Genomic DNA, 27,224 nt, shown 5'->3' with positions numbered 1-27,224 from the left:
GACGCTATACGATCAGCAGACACGGATAGAAAAGTCTGCACCGAACTCGGCACGTGCAAAGACAGGTCATGAATAATGATATAAATAAGCGAGGCTTGGGCACTTTGCATATAGACCATGCCGTGTGAACTAATTACGGGTCATAGTTGCGGGTTTAGCCGGCATGAGGGTGTTACCGCACAGACCTTACAGGACTTCACGCAGCACGGAGTCTCGTTATGGACTAATTCAGACGCGCGCACCTGGTCAGTGCATCGACAGTGGTGTGTGAACAGCGTGGTGAGAGCACAAGGCTAGTTCAGTACATGCCGTAGTCGATGATGTCGTTCCTGTCTCGGTGGCGCCCTTTCTCCATCTCGTTTTTGATTTCGTCCCAGGAGACGAGCGTTATGACGGACGACGTCATAGTGTAGAGGAAGGCGCCGCCAATTCCCCGTGTGAAGCCTCGCAGGCCCTCCGTCTGTTTCACCTTGCTGATGCAGTCGCGAATGTTGTTGTAGTAGATGCCTGCGCCAAGCGGGTTCGAAGGCTGCGCGTACATGCGCGCCCGAAGTACGTCAAAGAACGCGATGATAGGCGCTGACGCAAGGCCCGACAAGAAGGCCGCCAGCAGGGTATTGATGAAGAGGTAACGCTCGCGACCTTCCACTGTCGTGTGGAGCAGAATCTTGAAGCTGCTGAAGGTGGACAGCTGCAGCGCCGACCCCGTGGACAGGCGCAGCACGTTTGAAGAGGTGGCGCGCCACAGCCCGTTCCAGACGCCCTGAGTCTTGTAGATGTGCACCAGGGCTGCTCGCGCCGTCCGGTAGCCATGCTGATAGCCGACCGCGATGGCAGCTGTCGCCGAGTGCAGCTGAGAGGAAAGGGAAAGCTTATTTGCATTAGGGTGGGACCGCATAATGAGATTTATACGAATGGACTGGCGGCCGCGAGCTCTGCGCTGGCGTCGATTCCAACCTTCGCTTTGAAAGTACAGAGGGCTGAACGCTTGCCTAGAAGGCCTGAGCTGTGTATTCCGGTCGTGTTCCGGGCAAGTGAACATGCGCAGCTACTCTCATGGGATTGTGTTATCTTGCCTTTCCTTCCTAGTTGCCGCGGATTTGACAGCTGCTTTCGCAGTCTGGAGCACGTAGCTAGAGTGCTGTAGACAAGTGTTTCGGCCTCTGTACCATTCAATTTGAGACGAAGTACCTGCTCTTGCATATGAGCATGGACTGGCTCCGGTATTAGTTATCGTAACCAAGACTCTTCATCCACAAGGGTCAGTTAATACAAACATCTTCCCTTCTGCATGATCGCTAGTTGTAAGAAGCGTACCTGTATGTGTGTCTTCAGGAGAAAAAGCGGTGAGCTGGCAAAAGCGCTCAAGGCGCCGGACACGCCGCCAAAGATGGCGCTCAAACGGATGCTGGGCTCGAGGTCGCTGTCCAGAGTGAAGCCAAGGTCGTCGCTGATCTGGTAAATGCCCAAGCGTAATCCATTGCCCACTAGCTGGTAGGCAAGGTTTGGACACAGGCCTCGGTACACGGCCAGTATGCCGTCGTATTTGGCAACCGTGTACAGAGCTTGCAGGGTGTTACGGTACATGGGTCGTGCCCGCGTCGATCTGTCTGCAACGTATTTGGAGGCAAATGGAGCGTAGCTTTAGGCGCTCTTCCAAGAAATAAGGAACATGCATAGTCTTATAGTTATTTGTTTTGAGCCACCGTGATCTAATTAGATATTTCCATTTTACGACAAAGCACACAATCTCACTGCCCAAAAAACATTGCATGCAGACTAGAGAAACGCTGAAACACTTATGAACATTGAGAAGACCCTCTGCACATTCAGATTCTTGGCAGCATCTCACGAGGCCATATGCCCCAATCGAACAGCGTCAAGTCACTGGCTGTAGAGCCCAGATTCATAGCCCCTTAAATTAATCCGCAAGCATGGATTTTCCCTTTGTGGAGGTTCCTTTGTGTGACCTTTATAAACGGCTGAGGTATGCATCGGAGCATAAGTCGGCTGCTAATATTGTGCGCACGCCTGCACACTTATCACTTTCAGGAATTACAAATATCACTTGAGAAGGCGTTCCACATATATTTGGAGCCAGTCAATGGAAGCTAGTCGCACGGTTCGGATGCATCGCGTGTGGTGTCCGTCAGTCGTGACCATACGAAAAGCAACTTAGCTCGCCCCTGGTAACAACACGAGCGTCTGAAATAAGCAGGCCACTTGGAGTAGATCAATACATTATAATGTGTGCCGTGCGGCATTCTGTGCTCTACAACGCGCCTTACTGGGAATGGCATTCCGCGAAACTGATAAAACGGCTCCGAGGCTGGTGAAACCTGCCCGCTGCGCCTATAGACGTCACCTGCGACGGGCACCTGGAGCTCCTCCTGCAGCTGTATGCGCAGTTTGGCCACCTCGATGGGGTGCGCCACAAGCGTGGCGGTGCAGGCGGCGATCGCGCCCACTACGATTTGCGCCACCGGTTGGCTGGTATGCTCTTGCAGGAAAACACCCAGGGGTGCCAGCAGCTGCAGCGACCAGCCACCAGCGCTGCCGCCGGGCCTCTGTCGCCCCACGAAGCCGGGGCTCCAGGACGGCGACGCTGACGGACGCATCTTTGCCACGTTCTTCTTTTTCCTCAACCACCACTTCCGCCTCCGAAGTAGCAGCGTCACGTTACACCCAGATATTACAGCTCGGGATGTGTATGACCTTCACTTGTAACTCTGACATTCATGACTGCCGAGAGCGTTATTCACGAGGATTTAGTGCCATCTTATTGCTCAAAGTGTCATGGAAAATACGGTGCAAACAAGAGCAACGCAAAACAGCACGCGATCACGGGTCCGCCGGCCTTTTGTCTTCATACCAGATATTTCAGGGAAGACTTAATTTCAAAAATAGGCTTTTGGGGGTAAAAAAATATGGCTTCTGCGGCATAATATTACCAGTGTTGGCGGACACCAGAAAGCCGGTGTTTTGTCTTAAGTAGTAAGCTGGTTAACTGATTTCTGATAATTTACTTTTTAACTATCACAGCTAGGCAACTGCATGATTGCAATAAATTTGTAACTGGTGGTTACTAATAGCCATATCAGTTATTAGAATTTTCGAAAATGCGGTTTCCCTCGGCGCTGTGGGTCGACAAAATTTGGCTACATCGTTCCAAAATACATATGCTTTCGAAAAGCATGCAGGCAAAGCAACCTTTCCAGTGCACGTAACTAATCAAAAACGCCAAATTTTGTCGAGTCACAGCGCCAAGGGTAATCGCGTTTTCTAAATTGTGAAGACAACAGCCTTCGCTCAGGGGGGCTCGTGAGCCGCACTCCGTGCGACGAACCACCAGCAACTACGCTAACAAAACTTTTTTAATTCCAACAGCAACAAAAGAAGAATCCAAGTCTTGTAGATCGGGAAAACAGCGTCAACCTGCGGTTGGGTAAAGAAGGAAAAAAAAGTAAGCGAAGGCAAGGCAAACAATTGCACACGCGGAAAAGCAGCTCAAAAGGGCAGCCGAGGCACCAGGCAACCTGCCGCAACAGCGAAGCGATGAGACGTACTCGCCTAGCAAACGGAAAACGGACACCCTTGAGCGGGGACTTACGCAAAGTTCCCTTCACCGCCGCCGCGGTAATCCACCTTCAGGGGAAACGCTTGGCCAACACCGCCGAAACGCTCCGGCCGAAAACAGCCCCACTGCTGTTTGCTTGCGGCTTATCTATAGCGCGGGACGGGTCACGTGCGATTTCTACGCGCTGCCGTCCTGGGACCTTCCTGACATGCGCAGTAAGGTAGCCGTCGTTTGAGTGCAGCCGGGTGCTCTGGCCCCCAACAGAACAACGCCCACCGCATGGGTGCCTCGTGCGCGTCCTTATACACCGAGAAAGAGGGGCCACATGCCCACATACCCGCGACCTCGAGTACTGCGGGTCGCCTTCCCTTGTTTTACTGGTTGGAGTGTTCCAGGCGGGCGAGGTCCAAGTTCTCTCTGGCCTCCTTCAGGGTTCCGGTCAGGCGGCCAGACAGATCCTGGGTAAACTTTGGGTAATTGCAAGGTGACAATCCAGAACAGTGTCAGATCATGTTCGATAGGAAACCGGAGCTCACGACCGAGAAGAATGGCTGCCGGCGTGAATCCTGTTGACCGGTTTACTGTTGTCTTTGTGGCAAAAGCCATTTCCTGCAGCCGGGCTTCCCAGTCCTTATGTCGCTTTGTGCACGCCACCATCATCATTTTCAGGTTTCTGTTAACCAGCTCTGTAATGTTGGCTTGAGGGTGGTATGGCGTAGTCTATTTGTACTGCACGGCCAGGGCCTTGCAGGTGTCCGCAAAAATCCTGCCCGTGAAATATGTGGCATTGGCCGTGACAAGCTCCGCGGGAAAACCAAAACGGGTGAAAGTGTATAGCAGCTTATCCCAGATTACCCTCGAGTCTAGCCTACGCAGTGGGTACAGTTCTACCCATTTTGAGAAATGGTCCGTCACCACTAACAAATAGCGGTTCCCTTCGGGCGATCGTGGGTAAGGGCCCATTACGTCGCATGCTACGATCTCCCATGGGTATCTGCTCTCCACGGGCTGCATGAAGCCCGGTGGTTTCCCTCCCCTCGGCTTCGCAGTCTGGCACGTAGGACAAATTTCAGCATACTTCAAAACATCTCATCTGCGGCCATGTCACGATGCGACACAACTTCTCCTAGGTTTTAACGCGACAGGGTTAAAGGCCCTGTATTGCAGAAAAGCCGGTGTCGTCGTCGGCGGTGTTGGCCGTGAGCGAAAAATTCCAGAAGCTTTAATAAATAAAACCGAGCAGAAAATTAGTCGAGTTGGGGAATCGAACGAGGGCCTCCGGAGGGCGAGACGAGCACGCTAACCACTCCGCCACGCCAGCTCGATGCTTTGGAATGAACAAAGGCGCGTCTAGTGAATACGGTGTTGTCCTAGAAGGGTGCTTTAGAGACATGTACTGTGGTGTCCATTCCTTTCGATATGAGAGGCAGGCGTCGTTTCGTTTCCTTTCATTAAAACCAATTTTCATTTCATTTTTCTTAATGCCCTTGCGCAGTTCGGGTTTCCACCGAGATATGAGAGAGACGCGTCGTTTCCTTTCCCTAAAGCCAATTTTCATTTCGTTTTCCTTTCCTTACGGCGCGGTTCGGGTGTCCACCGAGGCATGAGAGACAGGCGTCGTTTCCTTTCCTTCGGGCAAGGTATCGCGCCGAACGGGCGATGGCGTTCCGTGGACCCCTTGGCAACGCTGCAACACGCTGTCGCGTCCCGCTCTTAAAGACTTAAGCGTAAAGTTTTCTTCCCGTCGCTATGGCCTGCGAGACCGGTGCTGTGGAAGTACTCTAGGAAGGGCTTGCGGAGGCTCCTAGGAACGACTACACGGAATGGGGACTCACCCCTGTCCGTGTCGGCAGCAGGTATGTATCGTAAGAGCAAGCCGTTCGCAGCTTCTATGCAGCAGTCGTAGTTTCCGTTAGGCGTTCCGCCGCCGGCAGGTTTGGGACTTTTCAGGCTTTGGCGTATCAGATTACACTGGTCATCGCCGAGCTGAGAGTCGAGCAGCTGTTGACGAGATACCAGTGTGCCCCAGGCATCTGCGGGTGCTGTCACAGCCAGGACCGCAGGTGACGGCTCGCCATCACCAGGAAGTGGAGCTCCGGACAGGGCGTCGGCTGCTTTGCTGAATGTTCCTTTCCTGTATTCCACCCTGTAATTGTATTTTTGAAGAGCGAGAGCCCGGCGGGCTAAACGGCCAGCTGGGTTTTGCAACCTTGAAAGCCAAGATAACCCCAGGCAACACAACACCTTTGGTCGAACGTCGGGCAATTGTTGGCAAAAATTGGCACGAAAATCAGTCCTACACTAGAATTTGGGCCGAGCGCTACCATTTTGACACACTGGCCCTACTTTCATGCCAATTTAGGGCCAACGTTCGGACTATCGAGAGGCCCACGCAGGTCCGGCGTTCGTTCTGGAGTATGGGCCAGTAAATGTCTCATACTGGCATCCAACCTTCAAACACTGGTATCCAGCTTTCGAATAGTGGTATCCAGCTTTCGAGCATTGATATCCTAGCATATCCTAGATATGCTAGATATGCTAGCATTGAAGGACTATGCTATTACTAAGGACCAGCTACAAATCTCTAATTGCCACTAGGCGCGCAACTCTAATAGTTAAAAAGTTCATCATTAAAATTAGTTAACAAGCGTACTAAAAACGATTACTGGTTTTCTGGTGTCCGCCAACACTTGCAATAGCATGGTGCAAAAGCCATAATTTTGCCTCGAAATACCTATGTTTGAGAATTACTTAGTCTTCCCTGAAATATCTGGTATATATTCCTTTGTCTTGTCCATGCTTTGCTCTGCGTGCAGCATGACATAAGGCGCCTGGAAAAACTGGAGGGGACACTTGAGCTCCACCTTAGGGATATGACGCGGCATCAGGTAGTGATGACGTCACAGGGTTACGCCACTTAGGTGGCCCACCTGCCAACTAGGTTGCTTCTCGGGGGGTTTATTCGTGGATTTTTTTGTTCATGGCCAACGATGCTGACGACGACGCCGGCTTTTAAAGGTGCACTGAAGAGGAATCTGAACTCGTATTTTTACCGCTGGAACTCGGTCTACACTCTCCGAGCGTTCTTGGAAACTTGGAATTATTGCCCTGTGCGGCCGATTTCCCTAATTTAAATCGGATTAACGTTGGGCTCCCCCCCCCCCCCCCCCTTTTCTTTTTGAAATTCCCGCAAACGGTGGAAGGAGTCGACCAACCTTTCAACCAGTCCCGTGGCGGCTTGCCGCTCTGCCATCGGCGGAGTGATACGTAGTGTTCGGCGAAAGCAAAGATTCCACCCGTATTTTTATTTCCGTGGACCTAATTTGCAGCTACGTAGTCTCTTACTAGACCTATTTATTCACGGAAACCTAAAAGAAACAAAATAAAAGCGAAACCAAAGTCGTCACACGACTGCCTGAAAGGTACCCCATGCTTTGGTCGACTCCTCCCACCGTATGCGGGGAATTCAAAAAAAAAAAAGGCGGGAGCCAGACGTTAATCTGATTTAAATAGAAAAATCGGTCGCACAGGGTAATAAATCAAAGTTTCTAAGAATGCTGGGAGCGTGTAGACCAAGTTCCCGCCGCAAAAAGACGAGTCAGATTCCTCCTCAGTGCATCTTTAACTCTATCGCGTTGAAATGGATTTGGCTGAACGGCACAGGATAACCAGTATGATTAGGAGAAAGTATGATACAAGATATCTGGTGTTGACAGTATACCACCACTCTAGTACCATTACATTTGATCAATCTCGTCACCGCTCGCCCATACTCGTGCGACCACTCGCATAGTGTATGACGTTAAATATAGCATAACTTGATCGTAATTTCCATTTGCATTTCTCGCATGCGTTTTTCGTACGGTTGTGGTTCCTGCCAGCTTCTAGCAAATATCTGAAGACTTTTAGTGAAACTTGATGCTGTTTTTGCGAAATAATCGAAAAACAAGATCATTACACCGAATGACTGCCCGCTCCTCCGCTTGAGAAAAAAATTAAGGTGTTTTTACGTACGAAGCTGCCGAGTGGGATAGTGTAGGTACGCCATAACAGAGGTACGCTACAACTCGCGATTCACTAGCGATTTTTAGTTTCGCCCTCAAACTAGAGAGGCCGCTGCCGTTAGGTGTCCAGCCTCGGCTCGGGCTCACTGGGCCTGATGAGCAGCCACAGATAGGTTAGAAACAAACAAACAAAAAAATCTGGGCCTATAGGTAGCTACTAAAGAAGCCTTTGGAGGAATAGCGCACATTGAAAGCGTTGACGCTAGCCTTTAGGCTAGCGTAAGCGCTCAGAAAACACAGGCAAACAGTTATTAGTCGGATTAGTAAGGATTCCTCGCTGCCGAGGCCTATCTTCTAGAAAGGCACACATGAACCAGTGAGATGCACGCCATTTATGAACTAGGAATGCTCTCATAGCAGAACAGGGTTAGTTATATCCACTTGCGATGTTCGCGCGTCACTTATGAAGTCTGCTGATAGACGCATTGCAGAGGCGACATTGAGCTATATGTGTCGGCAAGAAGACCCATTAAATATTCCCTTCCGCTTTCGTTGTCACGGAGGCGTACTAGCGTAGGCGTATACCGCATTGTATGCATTAGGAGACAATCAAGGCAATGTCACTACCAATATGGATCAGAAAGTTAAGCCGAGGAGTTCTACAAAGACCTATAGAGTGGCAGAAGTAATTACGACGATAACGAGAGAAGCATTAGTGCAGAGAAATTGGACACTCCGCCGGTAACGAAGGAGGTATTTAAGAGAGCCTTGGAAGCAATGGGAACGGGGAAAGCAGCTTATGAGGACGAGGTAACAGCAGATCTGTTCAAGGACGGTGGAGAGATTGTGCTAGAAAAACTGGACACACTGTACACGCAATGCCTCATGACCTCGAGCGTGCCGGAATCTGCGCTAACGTTATCTTAATCCTTAAGAAAGGGGACGTCAAGAACATGAAATATGCCAGTCAGCTCACCAAATGTTTCCTGCAAGGTATTAACAAAGGTAATCGCTAATGGGATCAGTGCAACCTTAGACTTCAATCAATCAAGAGACCTGCAGGCTTTCGTAAAGGGTGCTCGGCAGCATACTCGCACCATCAATCAAGTGATACAGAAACTCGCAGAATATAATCAACCCCTCTATTTAGCATTCATAGATTACGAGAAAGCATTTGAGGAACCTCAATAGCCATGCAGGCATTGCGGAACCAGGGCGTACAAGAGGCTTGTGTAAAAATACTGGAAGATGTCTATAGTGGCTACACAGGCCCCGTAATCCTCCGCAAAAAAATAAAAAATAAAATACCAATAAGGAAGGATGTTTGGCAGGCAGACACAATCGCACCAGTGCTATTTATCGCTTGTTTACAGAAGGTATTCAGAGACCTGGATTAGGAGCAGCTGGGGATAAGAGTTAATAGAGAATACCTCAGAAATTTGCACTTCGCTGATGACATTGCGTCGCTAAGTCACTCATGAGATGAATTGCAAAGCATGATCGATGACCTAGAAAGACAAATCAGTAAGGTAGGTGTTAGAATTAATGTGATGAAAGTAATGTTCAACAGTTTCGGAAGTGAAGAGCAGTTTACGATATGTAGCGAGGCGCTGGAAGTGGTAAAGAATATATTTAGGGCAGGTAGTGACCGCAAATCCGGACCACTAGAGTGAAATAACTAGATTAAAAATGGGGTAGAGCGCATTTGGCAGATACTCAGACCACGAATGACAGTTTACCAATATCCCTCAAGAGAAAAGTATACATTAGCTGTATCTTACCGGCATTCACCTATGGGTCAGAAACGTGGAGGCTAACGAAGAGAGTTCAGCTTAAACTGAGGACAGCGCAGCGAGCTATAGAAAGGAAAATTGTAGGTGTAACGATGAGAGATAAGAGAAAGGTTGTGTGGATCAGTGAGCAAACACGAGTTAATGACATCCTAGTTGAAATTAAGAGGAAGAAATGGGCTTTGAGCAAGGCATGTCCAAGAGAAGGAAAGGGCAACCGAGAGCGGCAGAAACTTAATTTAACCGTAACACCCGTAATTGCATTTCAACGTCTGGCTCGAAACTTTCTTTATCAGTGCACACAAGGACGGTGAAGCCTTTTCTGGGCACCAATATTTTAATATCAGCATGGAGAAAAATATTTTCTCTCAGACTTGATTTTATTAGCCTTCTATACCAAACAGGCGTAGAGTCAGTATGTATCATTGGGAATGCGTAGTCGCAAAAGCGGCAGGCAAAGGATATAATAAAAAATGTTTTCCTCATTCTGAATAACTGCATAGATGTGTATTTTACCAGTTCCGAAAAAATTTGCCAGGCAATGCATGGATATGCTGAAAAGCACTGGGCTGCTTTTAACGTGAAGTGCATGGCCTTCATTGTGTTTGCAGCCCCGCCTTGTGGTTGTGATAACAACTTGAATATAAGAGAATGAAGCGCCTGTGATTAAGAGCAGTGTTTGGGCTGGTCATCCGCCTGCGCCGAGACAGGGATTGCAAGGAACTCTTGCTGCCTGTTACTAACAACGAGCAGACCGAGCCCTTGAGTTCTAATAACACTTCTGGGGTTTGTTTGATGACGTCGGTTTCCCATTCGCCCTTAATACTCGTATATTCACATTTTATTTCGAACAACAGAACAGCCAGTTGAGCAACATGTATAACAGTCCTTTATTTTTTCCTTTTTACAGTGTGAAGTCTCTGCGAATTCGCACGCTACTTTACATTCGCGTATTCTTGCGTTCCCACGAAAAAAATGCATGCAGCGTAATAACCACTCCTGTATAAATTTTTAATCGCACAAAACTCGCTGGTGCATATCACCAGCGACATCCTAACGAAAATGACGCAGAATACTTTGCTTACAGGCAACATCATAACCTGTGGCAATCATAACATTACCACTTTGGCATTGCCGGAATGCTGTAGTGTAGAATATGAAATGCATGCCCAACCTCAGTCACGCTTTTCTACACGACAGGTATTCGCATACATTAAAGCGCCAATCCACACATTCACTCATCATCGTACCTGAAAGAAGAGTGACATCACCTTCCCTCAAATTGGTATTTCGCCCGTATACTCAGTACTAGATTTTGTGTATGTCTTGTACTACCTATGACAGTACAGCGTGGTCGGGGCTGCAGTCATCAGGTGTCCACGAAACACAGTCAGCGCACGTTGGCGCGTGCGAGCAGGGGGAAAAAACGACGAATACTCTCGGTTTCTGCGCTTCGCGCACACTAAGCATGCGTGATCAAGCGCAAGATTGTCTCAGCGAGTAGCACGTGAGGACAGCAGCATATACATTTGCCGAAAGAAGTTTCTGGAACGCGAAAGTTTCGATTAAAAGCTCTTGTTCCTCGCAGTTTGGAGTGGCAGCCTGACATTCAGAAGTTGACTGGTCAGGTCACGCAGAAAAATGCACAGTACAGTTTGCACACCTTTCAAACAACTTTAGTTCGTGGCTGCATGCTCAAGCTGCCCATAAATTAAGCGCTTTTGTGGCTTCCGAGTTACGGGAACTTCTGTGGGCACATTTACATCCGCGGCTACGTCCACAGCCACGTTTCGTTCAGGACGTAGTCTTGGAATGCCCCTTTCGCGCCTGTGTCATTGGGAGCACGTTTCACGATAATTGGGAACAAAGCCATGCGTAGCAAAATGACAGCGAGGCAGTTTAGCAAGAGGATATATAGCTGAAATAAAGAATTCTTCGTTGCATCTTCACGAGACTTTGTTGGGGGCAACGCTCACTTTTTTTTAGGCTCAGCATAGAGACCAGCAAATTGTATTGAGATGCTCGTGCACATTCTGCGTATTCCGTCCATGAGGGCCTTTGTTTTCAAAAGTGGGCATGTAAAATGCCGCCTTTTGGATGACTAACCTAGTCCATCAACTATAATAAACCCGCGCTGCTAATGAAACCTCGTTGCGCAACGATTCTTGCTTAATGAGTTATTCAGTAGAAGTCTGAAGTTCCAAAGGTTCCAATTACTCCACTTAACCTTGACCAATTATGGTTAAAACATGGCGAGTAACAATTATGCTCACGTAGTGGAGCATGCAAAACGCCTAGATGGTGTATTTGCTTGAATATATCCACCACTGAATCCAGCCTGCTCAGCAGGACGAGCAGTGCTTCCTCTTTTGTGTAGATGGTATAGAACACCCGACACAAGAGAGCAAGTACCGCTAGCCCAACAAACCACTCATGTAATGCAATTGAAGATGACACTGCAAAGTCATGTGGCAATATCATTCCCCCTCCTCCCCCACCACATGCCCTAAGACTTGAGAAAGGGACGTCAAAATAACGATAAAGTCCCTAGACCGCTAGAAGTGGAACTCGTGGTCATCATGGAGACCAATAAGCTCCTTTCACATCCGACTTGTGACTTCCCCACTCTAAGAGATGCTCAGGCTGCCTGCAGACACAGACGCGACATTAATAACCCTTGCCACCCACGCAGCGCACTCAATTACGGTTCCAAACTTACCCCCAGCCTAGAGTCACGATCCAGTAGAACCCGGGTCACTCGGCTGTCTCGAGAAAGAATTTTTATTTTTAATGACTTGCCTTGACCCACGATATCACCTGTCGACGAATATGACCTCCTAACACATCAGAACGTCCTTAAAGGAACCGACGATTGACCAAAACATGTTATAAGATTAAAGAGGAAATCAACAGATTTTGCCTTGCATTTACCAACCCACGCATGATATCAACGGTTAAGTGAGAAATTTTAATTTTAATTCTGCATGCGGCGCGCAGCTTGACGGAGTGACTTTCTGCGGTGTAAATTCAGGACTGCGAGTACTGAACTGCGCGTGTATTGCGTCACATGACCATAACTTTGCTGTGGGTGCATTATTTAGATGCCGCTGTATTTTTTATTTAAAAAAATGCTTGATATATTTTGTTAGCGTTTACACAGCCTTCTGAGTGCATTTTCTGGTGCCCGGAGGAATAGTGGCAACCTCATCGCACGCTGTCGCAAATCGATGCTCTCTTGTATATGCATGCGTAAAAAGCGTAGAAGCGTGAGTGTATTGCCGTACAGGTAATGAAACAGCCCTGAAGACACGTACAAAAATTACAGCCGAATTATTTAACCAGGGACAGCGCTTGTTATTGGTTACGCACTTCTGCCGGCGTGGAACTCCTGTCACACTCACTGATCATTATTTTTGGCACCAGGAGATGAAGAAACCAGTTCGTCCTGACCTCAGGATCCTAAAAGTACACTTTATATTTCTAAAGCAACCACTGCGGGATCGGGCACTTTGAAACCACACTTTTCATTAGGCAAAACTCTTAAAGAAAATGCCATAGCATTTAGATTGTCTGCTATGGTGTCTAAAATGAGTTTCTAATGTTCATTTTGTGATTTTCCCGCCAAAGCTCCGGTTGGAACCAATTCCATTGCCCTTATATGGTGTGCATGAGTCATCACCTACTAGGATGGTCGAGTACCTTCCGTTGGATTAGCGTATGGGATTATACTAATCTGAACCCCTAGTCTACCTTAATCCAACCACTAATGCACCCTAATCGATTTCCTGGGGTGGGCCTACTTCCAAAATTTTGGGGTCCTCAGATTTTCTACTTGGCGCTGCCCTATGGTTGGTTCACTGGTGATCACGTGGTGCTGATGACGTCAGGCCTCTCTCAATCGCATTCATAGATCCCGGGGAGACCTCATACCACTACTGGCGCAAGTGTTGCAGCGGTTAAGCGATTCTCCACCGCTCCGGCAGGTAGGTGTTTCAAACACAGCCGCGGGTGGGGCTTGGGAGACCCAGGTTGCTCTTCCCGAGCTCCCGTACGGCTCATGCGCAGCGGGACGTGCTGGGCAGGTGGCAGGTTGCTACCTGCCACAGCGGGCAGGTTGTGATGACGTCACAAGGTCATGTGGCCTCTGTCGACCAATCAGAGAATTGCGTGACAGAGAAGCCGGAATTTTTTTTTTTTTTTGAGACGCCAACCTAAACGCTGTCGCATTAAAAAAAAAATTAGTGTGCTTAAAAATCAGCTGTCAGTGCCCTTAAGCGCCATAGAAAGGCCACCATCAAGTTACCACCCTTTTTCTTCACGTCAAGACAGTGCATTCTGGCGGGACGCTCTAATTCAAATTCACTTTCGTCAATAGACTCTACATACACAGACCACCACCACTGCAAATACCGAGCGGCGCCACCCGAATGACCGTCATGGTTTTTGGGACTGCCCACACGCCCTAACTACCCCCAACCAACCCTTGTCCCACATCCCAGCCATGAACCGCCCACCTCATGGACAAACTGACTCACAACATCCCGCTTATCCGCACTAAATAAAACATGTCAAAGTAATCTTGAGCTTACAGCGGCGAACTTGGTGTTGACTTAAAGACGTCATCGTTCTCTCCCTCTTTCTCTCGCTTGTCCCATGCTCTAAGCATGCAGTGGCGAAGACAGTGGCACACATCCACCACAGGCACAGTGAAAGGAGCGCCATGACAACACACTGTCAATAAAGCTGAAATCGTGGCACGATTATCAATAAAAAACGCTTTGCGGCAATAGTTTTGGTCACACATGAGGAATAGCGCTCCGTGACGAAGGCTTCAGCAAACTTCCAGTGAAAAAGTCGATCAGAACCTAACCATTACACTATGCCTGCGCAACGTTTTGTCCCGCGTTAACTCTTTTGGTGCCACCAGTAATAAGAGAAGCTGCGGTGAAAATTATATATGCAGTCGCGCGAAGTAGTGGTGGCCGATGCCGCTGAAAAATCTTTACCTTCCCAAAAGCACATTCAGTGGTTGCACTAAATTATTTTTCCGCGTCTAAAACATACCCACCCGGCAGGTCAAATCACTTTCAGGAGCGCATCACAATGGCAGGTACGAAATCTCTTGACTTATTCGCCCATAGTTGCAGCCTGAAATGGCATGCGAGCACCCTCAAGCTCTCAAGCACCACACAGATACTTTGTTTCTGCAAAGAAGCATAATTGGCACGAATGCGATCAATACTTAAACGACATTTCCACTAAAGGACATCTTTCTTTGGAAACATTCGGGCAAACATTGAGCCGCGCTTTCATATGGCGCTCACCACTATGACAGCTCTATAGGTCACCGTTTGCTAACAAGGCGGTTCTTAATTTCACTCCGGTCATGCTACGGTTCTTAGTGGTTTATATATACTCAGCGCAAATACGTGAGAAATCTGAGCTTCCCGAATGGCGCTGCGATCGCCTCAAATGCGCTACTACTAAAGCTGGCGGCAGTAGTGGCCTCTTGCGTCGCGATGAAAACGAGAGACAGCATCCTGCAGACGAGAGATATGTGTTAGATTCAGGGAGCTCCTTATCTTGTTGCTGCTTCTTCCTGGCCACATGGCTATGGTAGAAAGCGGACGCCCAGGCCTCGCGATATGCGATAGCGTGTCTGCGTCTTCAAACTGCACAGCGAACTACTAGAAGCTGTTCCCTCCATTTACTAGGCAATGTGTTACGGCCGCGTCCAGACCGCTTTAATGCGGAGCGCAGCGACTGCTAGCAAAGCACCTCATGCGATGAAGATTGCTACCTCATCGCCGTGTGACAGTGCACGATTTTGGCATCACGCTACGTTCAAACGTTGAAACTCGCACTCCTCTCCTGCTGCACGACGACGAAACACTATTCATAAACGCTGAGGGAAAGGTGTGCCTCTCGGTGTCACGAAACCGAGAGCAAATTTATCTATTTAGACTGATATACTCCACGAGGAAGCGGCCATAAATGTCAGTTAAATGTCCCACGTGACAAACTTCAGTGCACTCAAACAACAGTCCTTTTACGTGCCGCCCTTATTTGCAATCAAGAAGCACGAGTCTGTCTCAAGAGGTGACACACCTGTCAGAAAAACTTAGGCGCCCTTTTGCCGTCTGGAACCGCATTTAAACCCCACCTGGTAAAGGTGTCATTAATCTGAGTTGCTCAAGGAGTAATACAGGAACTGAGTAAAGGACTAGACTAAAAAGAACGCCAACACCTCGTCCGCTGCGCTGCTGTTGGATTTCGGTGAATCCTTTAGCATTTCTCAAGAGCGACCCTTTTGCCTTTGCCGTCACTGCAGCGTGGGACTCCTCGATCACAGACGTGCTTAAACAATCTGAATTGAGCAGTCTCAAAATGTGAATGACAGTAGCACCGCGCTATCTCTTCCAGAGAGGCCCCGCCGCGGTGGCTCAGTGGTTACGGCGCTCGGCTGCTGACCCGAAAGACGCGGGTTCGATCCCGGCCGCCGCGGCTCAATTTCGATGGAGGCGAAATTCTAGAGGCCCGTGTACTGTGCGATGTCAGTGCACGTTAAAGAACCCCAGGTGGTCGAAATTTCCGAAGCCCATCACTACGGCGTCCCTCATAACCTGAGTTGCTTTGGGACGTTAAACCTGAATAAACCAAACCAAACCAAACCTTCCAGAGAGCGCGACTAAGCGAACCCACCATGGCTTGGTCAGCAACCGTCGCTGACTATAGTAGCAATAGCCTGATCAAGAACTTTCTGTTGATCGACCAATACCAAGGCCTGGCCACTCATACCGTCGTCATTGTCATCATCAATTCGGCACTGCAATCAAAATCACCTCCCGACGCTGCGAACGGTCTCTCAGGGTGAGACGCCATGCATTTACTAAGGTTAACAAACACTTTCTCGGGCCTTTGTCCACCGGCACAGGTTACCATATCATAAACAATGTCGATAGCAGGCCGATAATGTCAACGCTACAATACAATACCTTCGGAGTGCCGTGATAACTTGGCGAACACCGCGCGATTTGGCAGGAAGGTCTAATAAACAACATGCAAAGCCGAAAACTACACACTGCAGCACAACCACTATTGGTCAGAACCAGCGATACCAGCATTCATCGCAACAAACGATGGCGTCGCTAATCAACTTCACTGCTCCTAAAAAAAAACTCTTCTAGAAAACGAGGGAAGGGGCAATTGCAAACATTCCCAGCTTACGACATTAAGTCCAAGATAAAGGTACAGTATGTTGTACTCCTGAATACAGTGGCACATTTAGATCCTCGTTGCTACTCTATGACGCCAAATTGTTCACAGAAAAGCGTCTACAATTATGTACACAGCTCTAACGACGCTACTGGCCCACAAATGTTTAATTCGCGTAAAAAATCTAGCTTCAAAGGAGCGCAGTGATAGAAGTCGGCGAAGCCAGTTGGTGTAATGACTGGCGCCGTACAAGTTGCGCGACATTGTTGTTCTCTGGATGAGACATTATCCTATAGGTAGAGATCATGATAAAAATGCGGCGAAATAGTTTAACAAATGTTTGCTTTTTTAAATACCGCAAACATTAAAACTGTCGAGATGTTGCTTGTCCATGCTGTTTATATGGCAGTGCAGTGCCGCGATGGTACGTATTATTGTGCATATACTATCATACCAACCACGAACAATATTTAATCCGTGCTCTATGTTTCACGTATCCGGCGATAGAAAACCTGTGCGGCTAGAGGCACTTTAATAATGGTCAAGTAATGCGGCTTTGTATTAAACGTTGCGTCCAGATTAGATCACTTCGTTGACCATTAATTGATCTTAAGCGCCGCAGCACAAAATAATTTATCTTTAACGCAGGAAAATAGTGGCACGTTAGCTTCTGTGTAAGCACGTAGGAGTAATTTTCGCGGCAGTTACAGTCAGCAACACTTACGCATGGACCCTATAAATCCATCAACAAATTCGTTTCGCGCAGTGCCAAAGAAGACGTCCATGTCTCATTCGCCAAAACCAATCACCGCTGTCTTTATAAAAACTACGCCGTATCTTCGCGGCGCTGACAATGCTTCAGTTACTAAGTCACGTTCGCATCCAGTCGTATTACACCTCTGTCGCCACTCAGATGCAATTGGTCGCCCGTTATGCGCACATTCGAGCCTGCGTATGACAAAGTGTTTTCAAGCTAAAAGAAAAGAGCGCTTAATAGGGAGTATGCACTGAAATCACAGTGGCGGCCATTTTGTGGTACATACATGTAGCACGGCGAAAGGCTGCAAGCATACTAACCAGATTAACGCCACTTGCTCCGTTTTGCACTGCTGAGGCAGCGCACTGTACCACAAAATGGCGCCTGTGGCGTCACATGAATACCTCGGATACAACTGATAGATTCGATTCAAGATAAAGCAAAAGAAAACGACCTGAAGAAAAAACTCTACAGAACTGCTTTCATTTAGTTTACACGGTTACGATTTGGCCTAGTCTATCTGAAGACGCGCTCCTGCCACGGTTTCCTTCCTCAGCTTTTGGCCACGGTTGATTTCCAACAGCGCAAGGATATCACGGCGACCCTTTGAAGCCAAAGCCTACTCAAGCATGGATGTAGCTACTGCATTTCATTATTTCATGCTGCCTCGTGGCCCTTGAATTAGCCATGCTAGCTGCGGAACCGCACTTAACGAGAGAATAAAGCCCACCTTTTCGCCGAAGGTGGGCTTTATTCTACGGCTTTATATTACGGTCACTTAGCTTGAAACGCACGCTCTCAGAAGTCATGTCCGTGGTCTACACCCGGCTTCCATCCTTTTTCGAAGTGCAAGATGTACCGCGTGCGTTCCACGTGGAAGCTTAACCGTCAGGGCTAGACTCACCAAGTAAAAGATGCTGCGTCAGCCATCGCCAACAAGATAGAAACATACAAGAATGGACAAGACTATTTCCCTAACCCTTCCGTCTTACCACTGGTTGGGGTACCTTTACTCAAGTTCTTCGAGCTCGCCTGTGCAACGCTTTTACTGCCGCTCGTATCAGCTCTCAAATGATGGCTTAATTGAAAACTGGTATAGAATCCGGCTTGCGCGTTTGGTAGCATGCACAGCATTCTAGCTGCAAATTTTGCGAAAACACCAGCACTGACCGACGCATACTCCGCGTTCCGCAACCGTTTATACAAGGCATGGGCAAACAGCTCGAACAAACCTAAGGTGAAACAAAGCACGCGCCTTTGCAAACCGAAGCCTATGCAGTCATGACCGCTTTAGAAATCAGGCTGTGAACCCGTCCCTGTTGACGCTGACAACCCGAGCGGACGCGCCAGCTTTTCACTCACTCTTTCGAAACACACCCCAAAGACAGTAAGTCTTAACAATACTCTCAAACGGAATAAATGTCCTCAGTCCGCGTACATCTGCGCCCCTCGTCGAAAGTACCGCGGGGGGCGTCGTCACTGGTAGCCGAAGTCGATGTAGTAGTCCCTCGAATGCCTGCGCTCCCTGCGGGCGTTCTTGAGTTCGTCCCACGAGATGAGCGTGATGGACGAGGTGGTGAGCGTGTAGAGGAACGCGCCGCCCAATCCCTTGGACAGGCCGCGCAGGCCCTCGGTGCGCTTGATCTTGCGCACGCAGTCCCAGATGCTGCGGTAGTAGAGGCCCTCGCCCCGCGCATTGGACGGCTGCGCGTACATGCGCGCCCGAAGCACGTCGACGGCCGCGATGAAAGGCGCCGACACGAGGCCCGATATGAGCGCCGCCAGCACCGTGTTGATGAAGAAGTAGCGCTCGCGGCCCTCGGTGGCCGTGTTGAGCAGCGTCTTGAAGCCGATGAAGGTGGACAGCTGCAGGGCCGAGCCGGTCGAGATGCGCAGGATGTTGGACGACGTGGCGCGCCACAGCCCGTTCCACAGACCCTGCGTCCTGTAGATGTGCATGAACGCGGCCCGGGCGGTCCTGTAGCCGTGCTGGTAGCCGACGGCGATGGACGCCGTCGCGCAGTGCACCTGCGAACACGCGGGCGGCGATCGTCAGCCGGCTTGCTGGGCCGCACCACGCGGCTGCACCCTGTTCCTTATGACCTTACGTCTAATTGAATGCTAATACTTGATTCTCATGTTTCTGGCTCGTGGAAACAACGTACTGAGGGCACAGGAAAAATAAGCATCGCACGAAGCTCACGACGGTTAATCTGCTTGGAGGTCACGGCGATACTCGATTATATGGCGAAAGGCAAAAATCCGGATTGAATAAAACTTGGAAAACCTTTTTACACTACCTCCTCTTGAGTTTGCAAGGGTAGTACGTAGAAAAACTCGGTAAAACTCACAAAAACCACTTAATCCGACCGCGCTGCCTGTTCTTGGACACAATTAACTGCTCTTAAGCATGGTGAGGGCGAGGGCTATATAAATGATTCCAATCTAATTAGCACGTGTTTAGCATGCCCAAGCTGCATGTGGACTAAAAGTGTGCCGTGTAGCGATGGGCTCTGGATTAGTTTCGTCACCTTGGATTTCTGCAACGTGAATCTTGGTACACGAGCGCTTTTGCTCTTTGCCTCCATCAAATGCAGCCCGCTGCGGCCGAGTTTGAACTCGTGACGTTGTTTGCGACGGCCGTTGTGCCCTCATGGATAGATTATTAATTATACTGCATGTGCGAAAAGCGCGGCACACAGTAAAAAGCCGTTGCGGTCACGAACGTCTTGGAGGCTCAGAAATAGTCAAATCAACCTAAAACCACACGCCTGTGCTGAAAAGTTATAGGTCTGCTCGTAAGCCTACAAACTTTCTTCCCACCTTTCTTAACTAATGAATGACTTACTACAGATATTTCGCCTGACTCTAAACGGCGAGCACGATACACGGCTGCCAGTGACAAAGCCAGGGCCGGTATAATATCACTATCATTTTCACTCGACTCCATACCAGTGTTATCACGCTCCGCGCTGGCTGACCGATCCCAGCGATAACAAGGGTGTGGGAGGGCACGGCGGCACCTCAGCCAGTGGCCAAATGAAATCGAATTTGAATGTAACCGTTACGTTATCCCGGTCCCACACAGCGCATAACGAAATTCGAAGCACATCAAAGAGCGAGAGCGTAGGTTCTTTATCGAAGCTCATATCAAACAAAGAAGTTGGCTAAGCCGAGAGAATAACAAAAGAAAAGCGAAGAGGTTAGCCTGAATCTGATTGTTCTGGCCTGCCATTCTACGATAAATGTTGAGGAAGGGGAAGAAAAAGGGTAGCGACAGGGATCGACGAAAATAGAGGATAGACGCGGATCTGTAACGCACACTGACAAACATTGGGTTGATCTACATAGCCTGTAGTTAAATTCCCGCGGTAAAAGCAGAGTCACGTTTCGATGCCTTGGCAGAGAGATTAGAGTCCAGTCGCGGTTCTCTGTCTGCGTACGTCCAATTAAGCTAGCTTAAACTTGGAGGCAACGAACTTCTTTTCCTGAGCTGGCGTTTGATCATGTTTTGCAGCTTACAGGTTCCATCACGCAATCCAATGCTGACTCACTCACTCGCTGTGCGTCCGAAATTAGCAAACGATGGTCATCTCCTCCAGTACATGCGCGCTTTTATCTCCTTTTTATTATTTCTAATAAGTATCGCCCTATCATATATGTTTCTCAAGTGTCAGCCTCTAAAAATGGCGGACAAAATGGTATTTGTAGTTCTTGCTAGAGTCTTCTTTGCACGCAATGCACCGAGCAGCTCATGCAGACAACACGCAAACGCGCAGGCAGACGCTTCACCTTACTTTCCCACTTGTGCTGCTCGAGGCAACGCGCATACATTCAGGACAACTGGTTCCTGTTAGCACTTCAGTCCCTCGAGGCTTTTAAGTGCAAATGAAAAAAAAAAGAGAAAACAATTCGCAATGTCGAGGTCTATTGGTCTACTCTTTCGCCTTCGTCATTTCCTGCCTATTCAAGTTTGAAGGGCCGCCGCGGTGGCTCAGTGGTTATGGTGCTCGGCTGCTGACCCGAAAGACGCGGGTTCGATCCCGGCCGCGGCGGCCGAATTTCGATGGAGGAGAAATTCTAGAGGCCCGTGTACTGTGCGATGTCAGTGCACGTTAAAGATCCTCAGGTGGTCGAAATTTCCGGAGCCCTCCACTACGGCGTCTCTCATAGCCTTAGTCGCTTTGGGACGTTAAACCCCATAAACCAACCAACCATCAAGTTTGAAGACAAAAAACACTTCAGTTTAATTCCCTCACATCTTACTTACTGTAACTTCATTTGGGGTATCTGCACCAATACCGGTATGAATATGCCGTGTATTCCCTTCAAAGACGAGCATTAAAAGCGTTATCTATAAAATATACCCATAAGCACCGCAGCAGTGGCCTAGAGATTTGAGCATCCGCCTCGCATGCGGGAGGTGCGGGGTTCGATCTCCAGCGCCGCCGAGTACCCACCGGCGATAAAATAGGTACAAGATTTCCCCTGTCCTGGTGCCCGGCTTATTTAGGGTGAACTGCTTGAGGAATGGGTCTTTGATCCCACCTTGAGTAGTCGAAAACACCTTGTGTGATGGCGATCTTTGGACACAGATGCCCTTCCGCCCTAAAATTTCATCATCATGATCAAAATATGCGCATAATCTACTCCAGCAATGTTACAGGGAGAAATTAGCGATTTTATGTTTATCGCTATAAACGAGATTTAGCCTCATTTTTGAAGACAAACAACTGATAGAAGAATAACTTGCGCACGGTTTCTTTACTTGCCCCTAGAGGACGCACAAATTACGGTGCACAGTCTGTGCACAAACAGTTAAGTGTTTTTATGCAATACATGCCGGTTTCTGATTACGTGCGCTCAGGAAAGTCGCACCGAAAGCCAAATTAAAAACGAAGTCCGTTGATTCCTTTCAAACCTGCATTAATTTGTACAATGGTTTACGATTATCTTTCATATTGCTATGATCCTAGTTGTTTGATAGCACATACTAATAGTATATGTGTTTCATTGTTTCTCATTAATTTCAAGCTGCAATGAGCTCCAACAGCATATGTTCCCAGTGTTTAATTGTTTTTCTTGTGAGCTAGAAATTGCGCTCATTTCGGCTAGTTAAACCGCTTCCTGCATCTTTTATGTGTTTTCTTATTGTATTGACCATTATTTCTGTCACCCTATTGTCGTCCTGATATGCGAACGAGGAGGTTCAGGCTGTCAGGAGGTATTAAAGCATCCTTTTCTCACACCCCATGGGCATGCTGTACCGATATCCAAATAAACTTCAAACTTTACGCGAGAGCATGTGGTACTAATCCCTGCCACCAATACTGGAATGCTGCTCTCATATTGGTTGCTTCCATGCATGTGTTTATAGCAGGTGTTTCAGAGAAGACTAAGTTATTCTTAAAAATAAGTTTTCTGCAGCTGGGGGTGCACAACACGCTAGAGGAGACAGCGGAGGCCCAACGCGCCGCACAACTCGATAGACTGTCTACGACCAAGGCCGGCCGGAAAATCCTGGACAACCTGGGAATTGGATATCAAGGCAGGGAGCAGACGCAGCTCCCCGTCCCCGAAGAGATCAGGCGCAACATCAGAGTGGACTCCGTACCGAAGAACATGCACCCGGAGCATAATAAAGGGAGGAGAGCAGCGAGAGCCAAGGCGCTGATAGACCAGCACGCGGCCGACACACACGCACGCTACGTTGACGCGGCTGAGTACGCTAAGATACACGGCTTCACGACGATCGTCGTCGACGCGACCGGCACCGTTCGCACGACCGCCAGCACGAGATGCCCCAAGGCAGAGCAAGCGGAGGAGGTGGCCATCGCCCTGGCCATCGCCGACCGCGACTGCCACACGGTGCTATGCGACTCGAGGCAGGCGGTGAGAAATTACGCCAAAGGCAGGATAGCGAAGGAAGCGGTGCGCATACTGCAGGCAACCAAGAACGACGATGGCAGCAAACAAGTGAGAATCAAGTGGTTCCCGGCGCACGCGGGCGAGGCGTCAGACCGCGACGCCAACCACAACGAGACGGCACACGCCGAGGCGCGCGCGCCTGGCCGCTGTGGTTCAGCACCAAGGACCGAATGACCGAATACAACAAAATAACCAAGGCGTTCCGCCTAGCTCGCAGAACCCTTCCACCCCCTTGCTCGGGGCTCAGTCGAGAGCAAGCCGTTTTATTCAGACAGCTACAGACGGGCTCACTCCCCAGCCCGTCGCTGTTGCACAGAATGTATCCCGAGACGCACCCGACAGACAAATGCAGAGTCTGCCGAACGGAGACGGCCGGCTTCGCACACATTCTGTGGAATTGCAGCAAGTACCAGGAAGAAGCTAAGTCTGGGAGGATCCCGCCGCGACTGGAAGCAGCCGCAGGGAGCGACAAACAAGAGGAACAACTTTGGGCTGTCCAGCAGGTCATCGAGGCGCTGGCCCGGCAGGGACCCAGCGAGCCGGCAACGGCGAGCGGGGACCCAGGCCGCGCGGCCGGCGCCCAGAGGACGACGTAGGCCCCGTCCGGAGCGCGCGCGCGCGAGCGCGCGTTCTACTGCAGGCCCCAAATAAACGTTTTAACAATCCAAATATGAGGTAAAAATATGGCTTTTTCAGAACAGTATTATAAGTGTTGGCAGACACCAGAAAGCCAGTGAATCGTTTCAAGTAGTAAGCTGGTTAAATAGTTTTAATTAACTGTTTAACTATTAGAGTTACGCGCCTAGTTTGTAGATTTGTAGCCGGTCGTTAGTAATAGCCAAATCAGTTTTTAGAATTTAGGAAATGCTATTACCTCTGCGCTGTGGCTCGACAAAATTAGGCTTTTTTGACTAGTTACGTTCACTGGAAAGGCTGCTTCGCCTGCGTGCTTTTCGAAAGAGCACGTATTTTGGCACGATGTAGCCAAATTTTGTCGAGCCACAACGCCGAGGGTAACCGCGTTTTTGAAATTCTAGAAACTGATATGGCTACTAACGACCGGCTACAAATCTCTTATTGCAACTAGCGCCTAACCCTAGTCGGTTAAAAATAAATTATAAAAATTAGTTAACTAGCTTGCTACCTCAAACGATTCGCCGGTTTTCTGATGTCCGTCAACACTGGTAATACTACGCCGAGTCATATTTTTACCCCAAAAAGCCTATTTTTGAACATTGCTTCCCTGAAATACCTGTTATGTTAAGGTTGACTTATAAAGGAGGCGGAGCTTTACTGTTTCATTTTGACACATTAAAATCAGTACTGACACTACATTTGTTTTAAGAATACGAACAGTGCGGCATTCTAAATCCCTACGTGCTTCCTTTTATTCTTTTCACCTTATTGTGTAGATCTTGTTCTGCTAACGAATGCAAACGTTTCGCGAACCACTGTTTAATGAGATGCGAGGCATAATCATAGTTTAATGAGGAAAGTACTGACGCGCTTTGTCTTTTGATCTGAACGTACTAAGTGACGCTTACGACTCATTTTTACGAAGGCCGCCAGGGTAGCAATGTGATGGAGGTCGCCGTTATTTCTCTTGCGGGCTAGGCACTTTTGTTTCTCTTTCTTTTTCTTTCCCATTCTAACACATGTCCTTTGAAGACAGGGGCTTGCCAAGCCAGAGCGGCGATCTGCCCGTTTCCAGCTTGGTGTACACTCTGGTACGCGGATGAGATAGCTGTCCGCAGAACCGGCAAGGCTTGCCGGAGCAGCGAACCGGCAACGCGCGCAGGTTACCGCTCGTATACTGAAGAGCATTATTCATGCCTTATGAGAGTGAAAACTAAAAAAAGAAAGAAAAGCGAGGAGTGCATAATTTCGGAGCACTGTCCTTTCATCTACCTCACGGTACACCAAGCAAGAAAGCTCACCAATTCCGCCAGAACACGGCGGCGTGCCCGTACGGGAGGCAATTACGTACAGAGGACAAAACGTTCGTCTGGAACACGTTCTGGGCGTGTTTCGGGGTGAACAGGTGATATCTAGTGATAACATTTGGTTTAAAACGGTCTGGATGTAAGCATGTGCAGTTAAACTCATAGGATTTCAGCGTCATTTTTTGCCCTCCTGGTCGCAGCTGTTTTGGGAGCTGCGAAACAGAGTTCCGTCGTTCTGGACATGCGTTCTGCCCTCTGTACGACACGGTGTACACTTTATTATCCCCTCTCCACAGCCGGCAATGAAAAAAGCAGCTCCGCGGACAACGGTTGTGGCTCTCCCCTCGAATACAGGATGTGGCTTCTCGTGCGCAGTAATGAGAATAGATTCGCGTTCCCTTCAACCAGTCACGTGCCCCCTCTTATCATGGCTTGTCACGGGGCGCGTGGCAGTGAATACAGATGAGCGCGCATACACCTGTCCAGGGAGACGAACGAGCGTACGTAAAGTAGGACACGGACTGCGCAAAAAGGAAAAGGCGTTTCGCGGCACCGGCTGGTCAGTTGGTACGCGCGATCATTTCATACGTGACTCGCCGCCAGTGTCCGAAGATTTGCGGATGGCACCGCTACAGCCTCTGGACTCTAAGCGGCAAGCCGCCTCACGTCGTCAATGTCAAAGCGGCGCTCAAACCCGAAGAGCACGGCAAGAACTGCGGTAATATGATTAGGCGGCGCCCATGGCCGTTTTGTATATATATTAACGCTATCGATACCTATACGGTCGTTTCAAGTTATTCAATGCAGAATTTTTATAAAAATGCTGTATCGGCTAAAGAGCCTCTGAGGTTAGGTTAAATGGCCAGGAGGATATCTGGGTCAAGAATATTAGTAAATATTAATCGACTAAACACATACCATGTTTGAATTCTTTCTAAACTTATATGCAGAGAATAAAATGAAAGACCCCGTAGAGAGTACCCTTCTTACGTAGCGTTTATACAACGCCTGCATACTATTTATCTATAAAATGACGCTGCATTTGGTCATGAGCAGAACCGAATTGGCATATACTGTACTGGCAGTATTTATTTAAACGAGGTGGACATTTAAGAATGAATTCATTTTTCCTTACGAAAGCTACAGCCGCGACGGAGGGCTTCGAATATACTTCGACCGCATTCTATCGCACCAAGAATACGCTGCACACGAAGTGACCGATTTTAAAGTGAAAAACAAGTCTGAGGGTTATGAGACAGGCCGTAGTGGGGTCTATGGAATAGCTAAAAGCGCGCGGAGTTCTATAACATGTGCTGAAATCTCGGAGCACAACGCTTTTTTTTTTTTTTTTTAGCGTTTAGTATTTTGCCTGCATCGAATGCGGCCCGGCTCGAATCCGTGAACTTGTTCTCAATAGCCGAACGCCACAGTCACTGAGCCATCGTGGCGAGCGGGTAATTAGCCTTTATCACGCGGCCGCTCTGCGCATGCGCTCCTCTACTCCGCTGCCCTTTCCACCGATTGAAAACGAATCGCTTGCTTGTACCGCGCACGCGAAGTCGATGCTGGAGACAGGGGCGAGCGGAAGCTGCGAGCGCACACCTGCCACTTCGCATCCGCATGTGTTTTCAACCAATATAATGTGTAGCAGATGAATTTTCGCGCACTCCCTAAAGGGCGCCACATGTCGTGAAAAAAATTGCGAGGACACTTCGGCAACTAAAGTGTTGAGAGGCGAAAGCCGAGGACACTATGCCGTGACGACTTTCGGTGGATGTGAGGTCACACCATTCCCGTGGATGTATCGATACCCAAATTATACATCTTTCGGGGATCTTAAGTGTTCATTAAGCTTAATTGCACATCTTTCCATCTAATTTGACCGAAATCCGACGTTTTTCCGACAATTCTGTGAAAATTTTCACTATGCCATGACGACTTCCGGTGGATGTGACGTCACACCGTTCCCACGGCTATATCGACGCAATTTTGGAATTTTTGCCTATAATT

At 48.7% G+C, this 27,224-nt stretch overlaps 1 protein-coding gene and 1 pseudogene across 3 annotated transcripts in view; both read right to left on the bottom strand.

Annotated features, from left to right (window-relative positions):
• Positions 1-298: 298 nt before the first annotated feature.
• LOC149353668 (solute carrier family 25 member 35 pseudogene) lies at positions 299-2,618 on the bottom strand (annotated as a pseudogene).
• A 7,619-nt stretch (positions 2,619-10,237) lies between these two features.
• LOC149353667 (solute carrier family 25 member 35-like) overlaps positions 10,238-27,224 on the bottom strand; it is a 52,620-nt gene continuing 35,633 nt past the window's right edge. For all 3 annotated transcript variants that reach the window (XM_089582710.1, XM_089582711.1, XM_089582712.1), the window contains exon 4: positions 10,238-19,371. In XM_089582710.1, the coding sequence (XP_089438836.1) occupies positions 18,820-19,371 (552 nt within the window). In that variant the 3' untranslated portion in view covers positions 10,238-18,819. The remainder of the gene's footprint in view (positions 19,372-27,224) is intronic.

Source organism: Amblyomma mixtum, chromosome 3 (genome assembly GCF_055824585.1).
Source record: "Amblyomma mixtum isolate Tamu chromosome 3, ASM5582458v1, whole genome shotgun sequence".
NCBI lineage: Eukaryota > Metazoa > Arthropoda > Arachnida > Ixodida > Ixodidae > Amblyomma > Amblyomma mixtum.
This window is presented reverse-complemented; position numbering and strand designations above follow the sequence as displayed.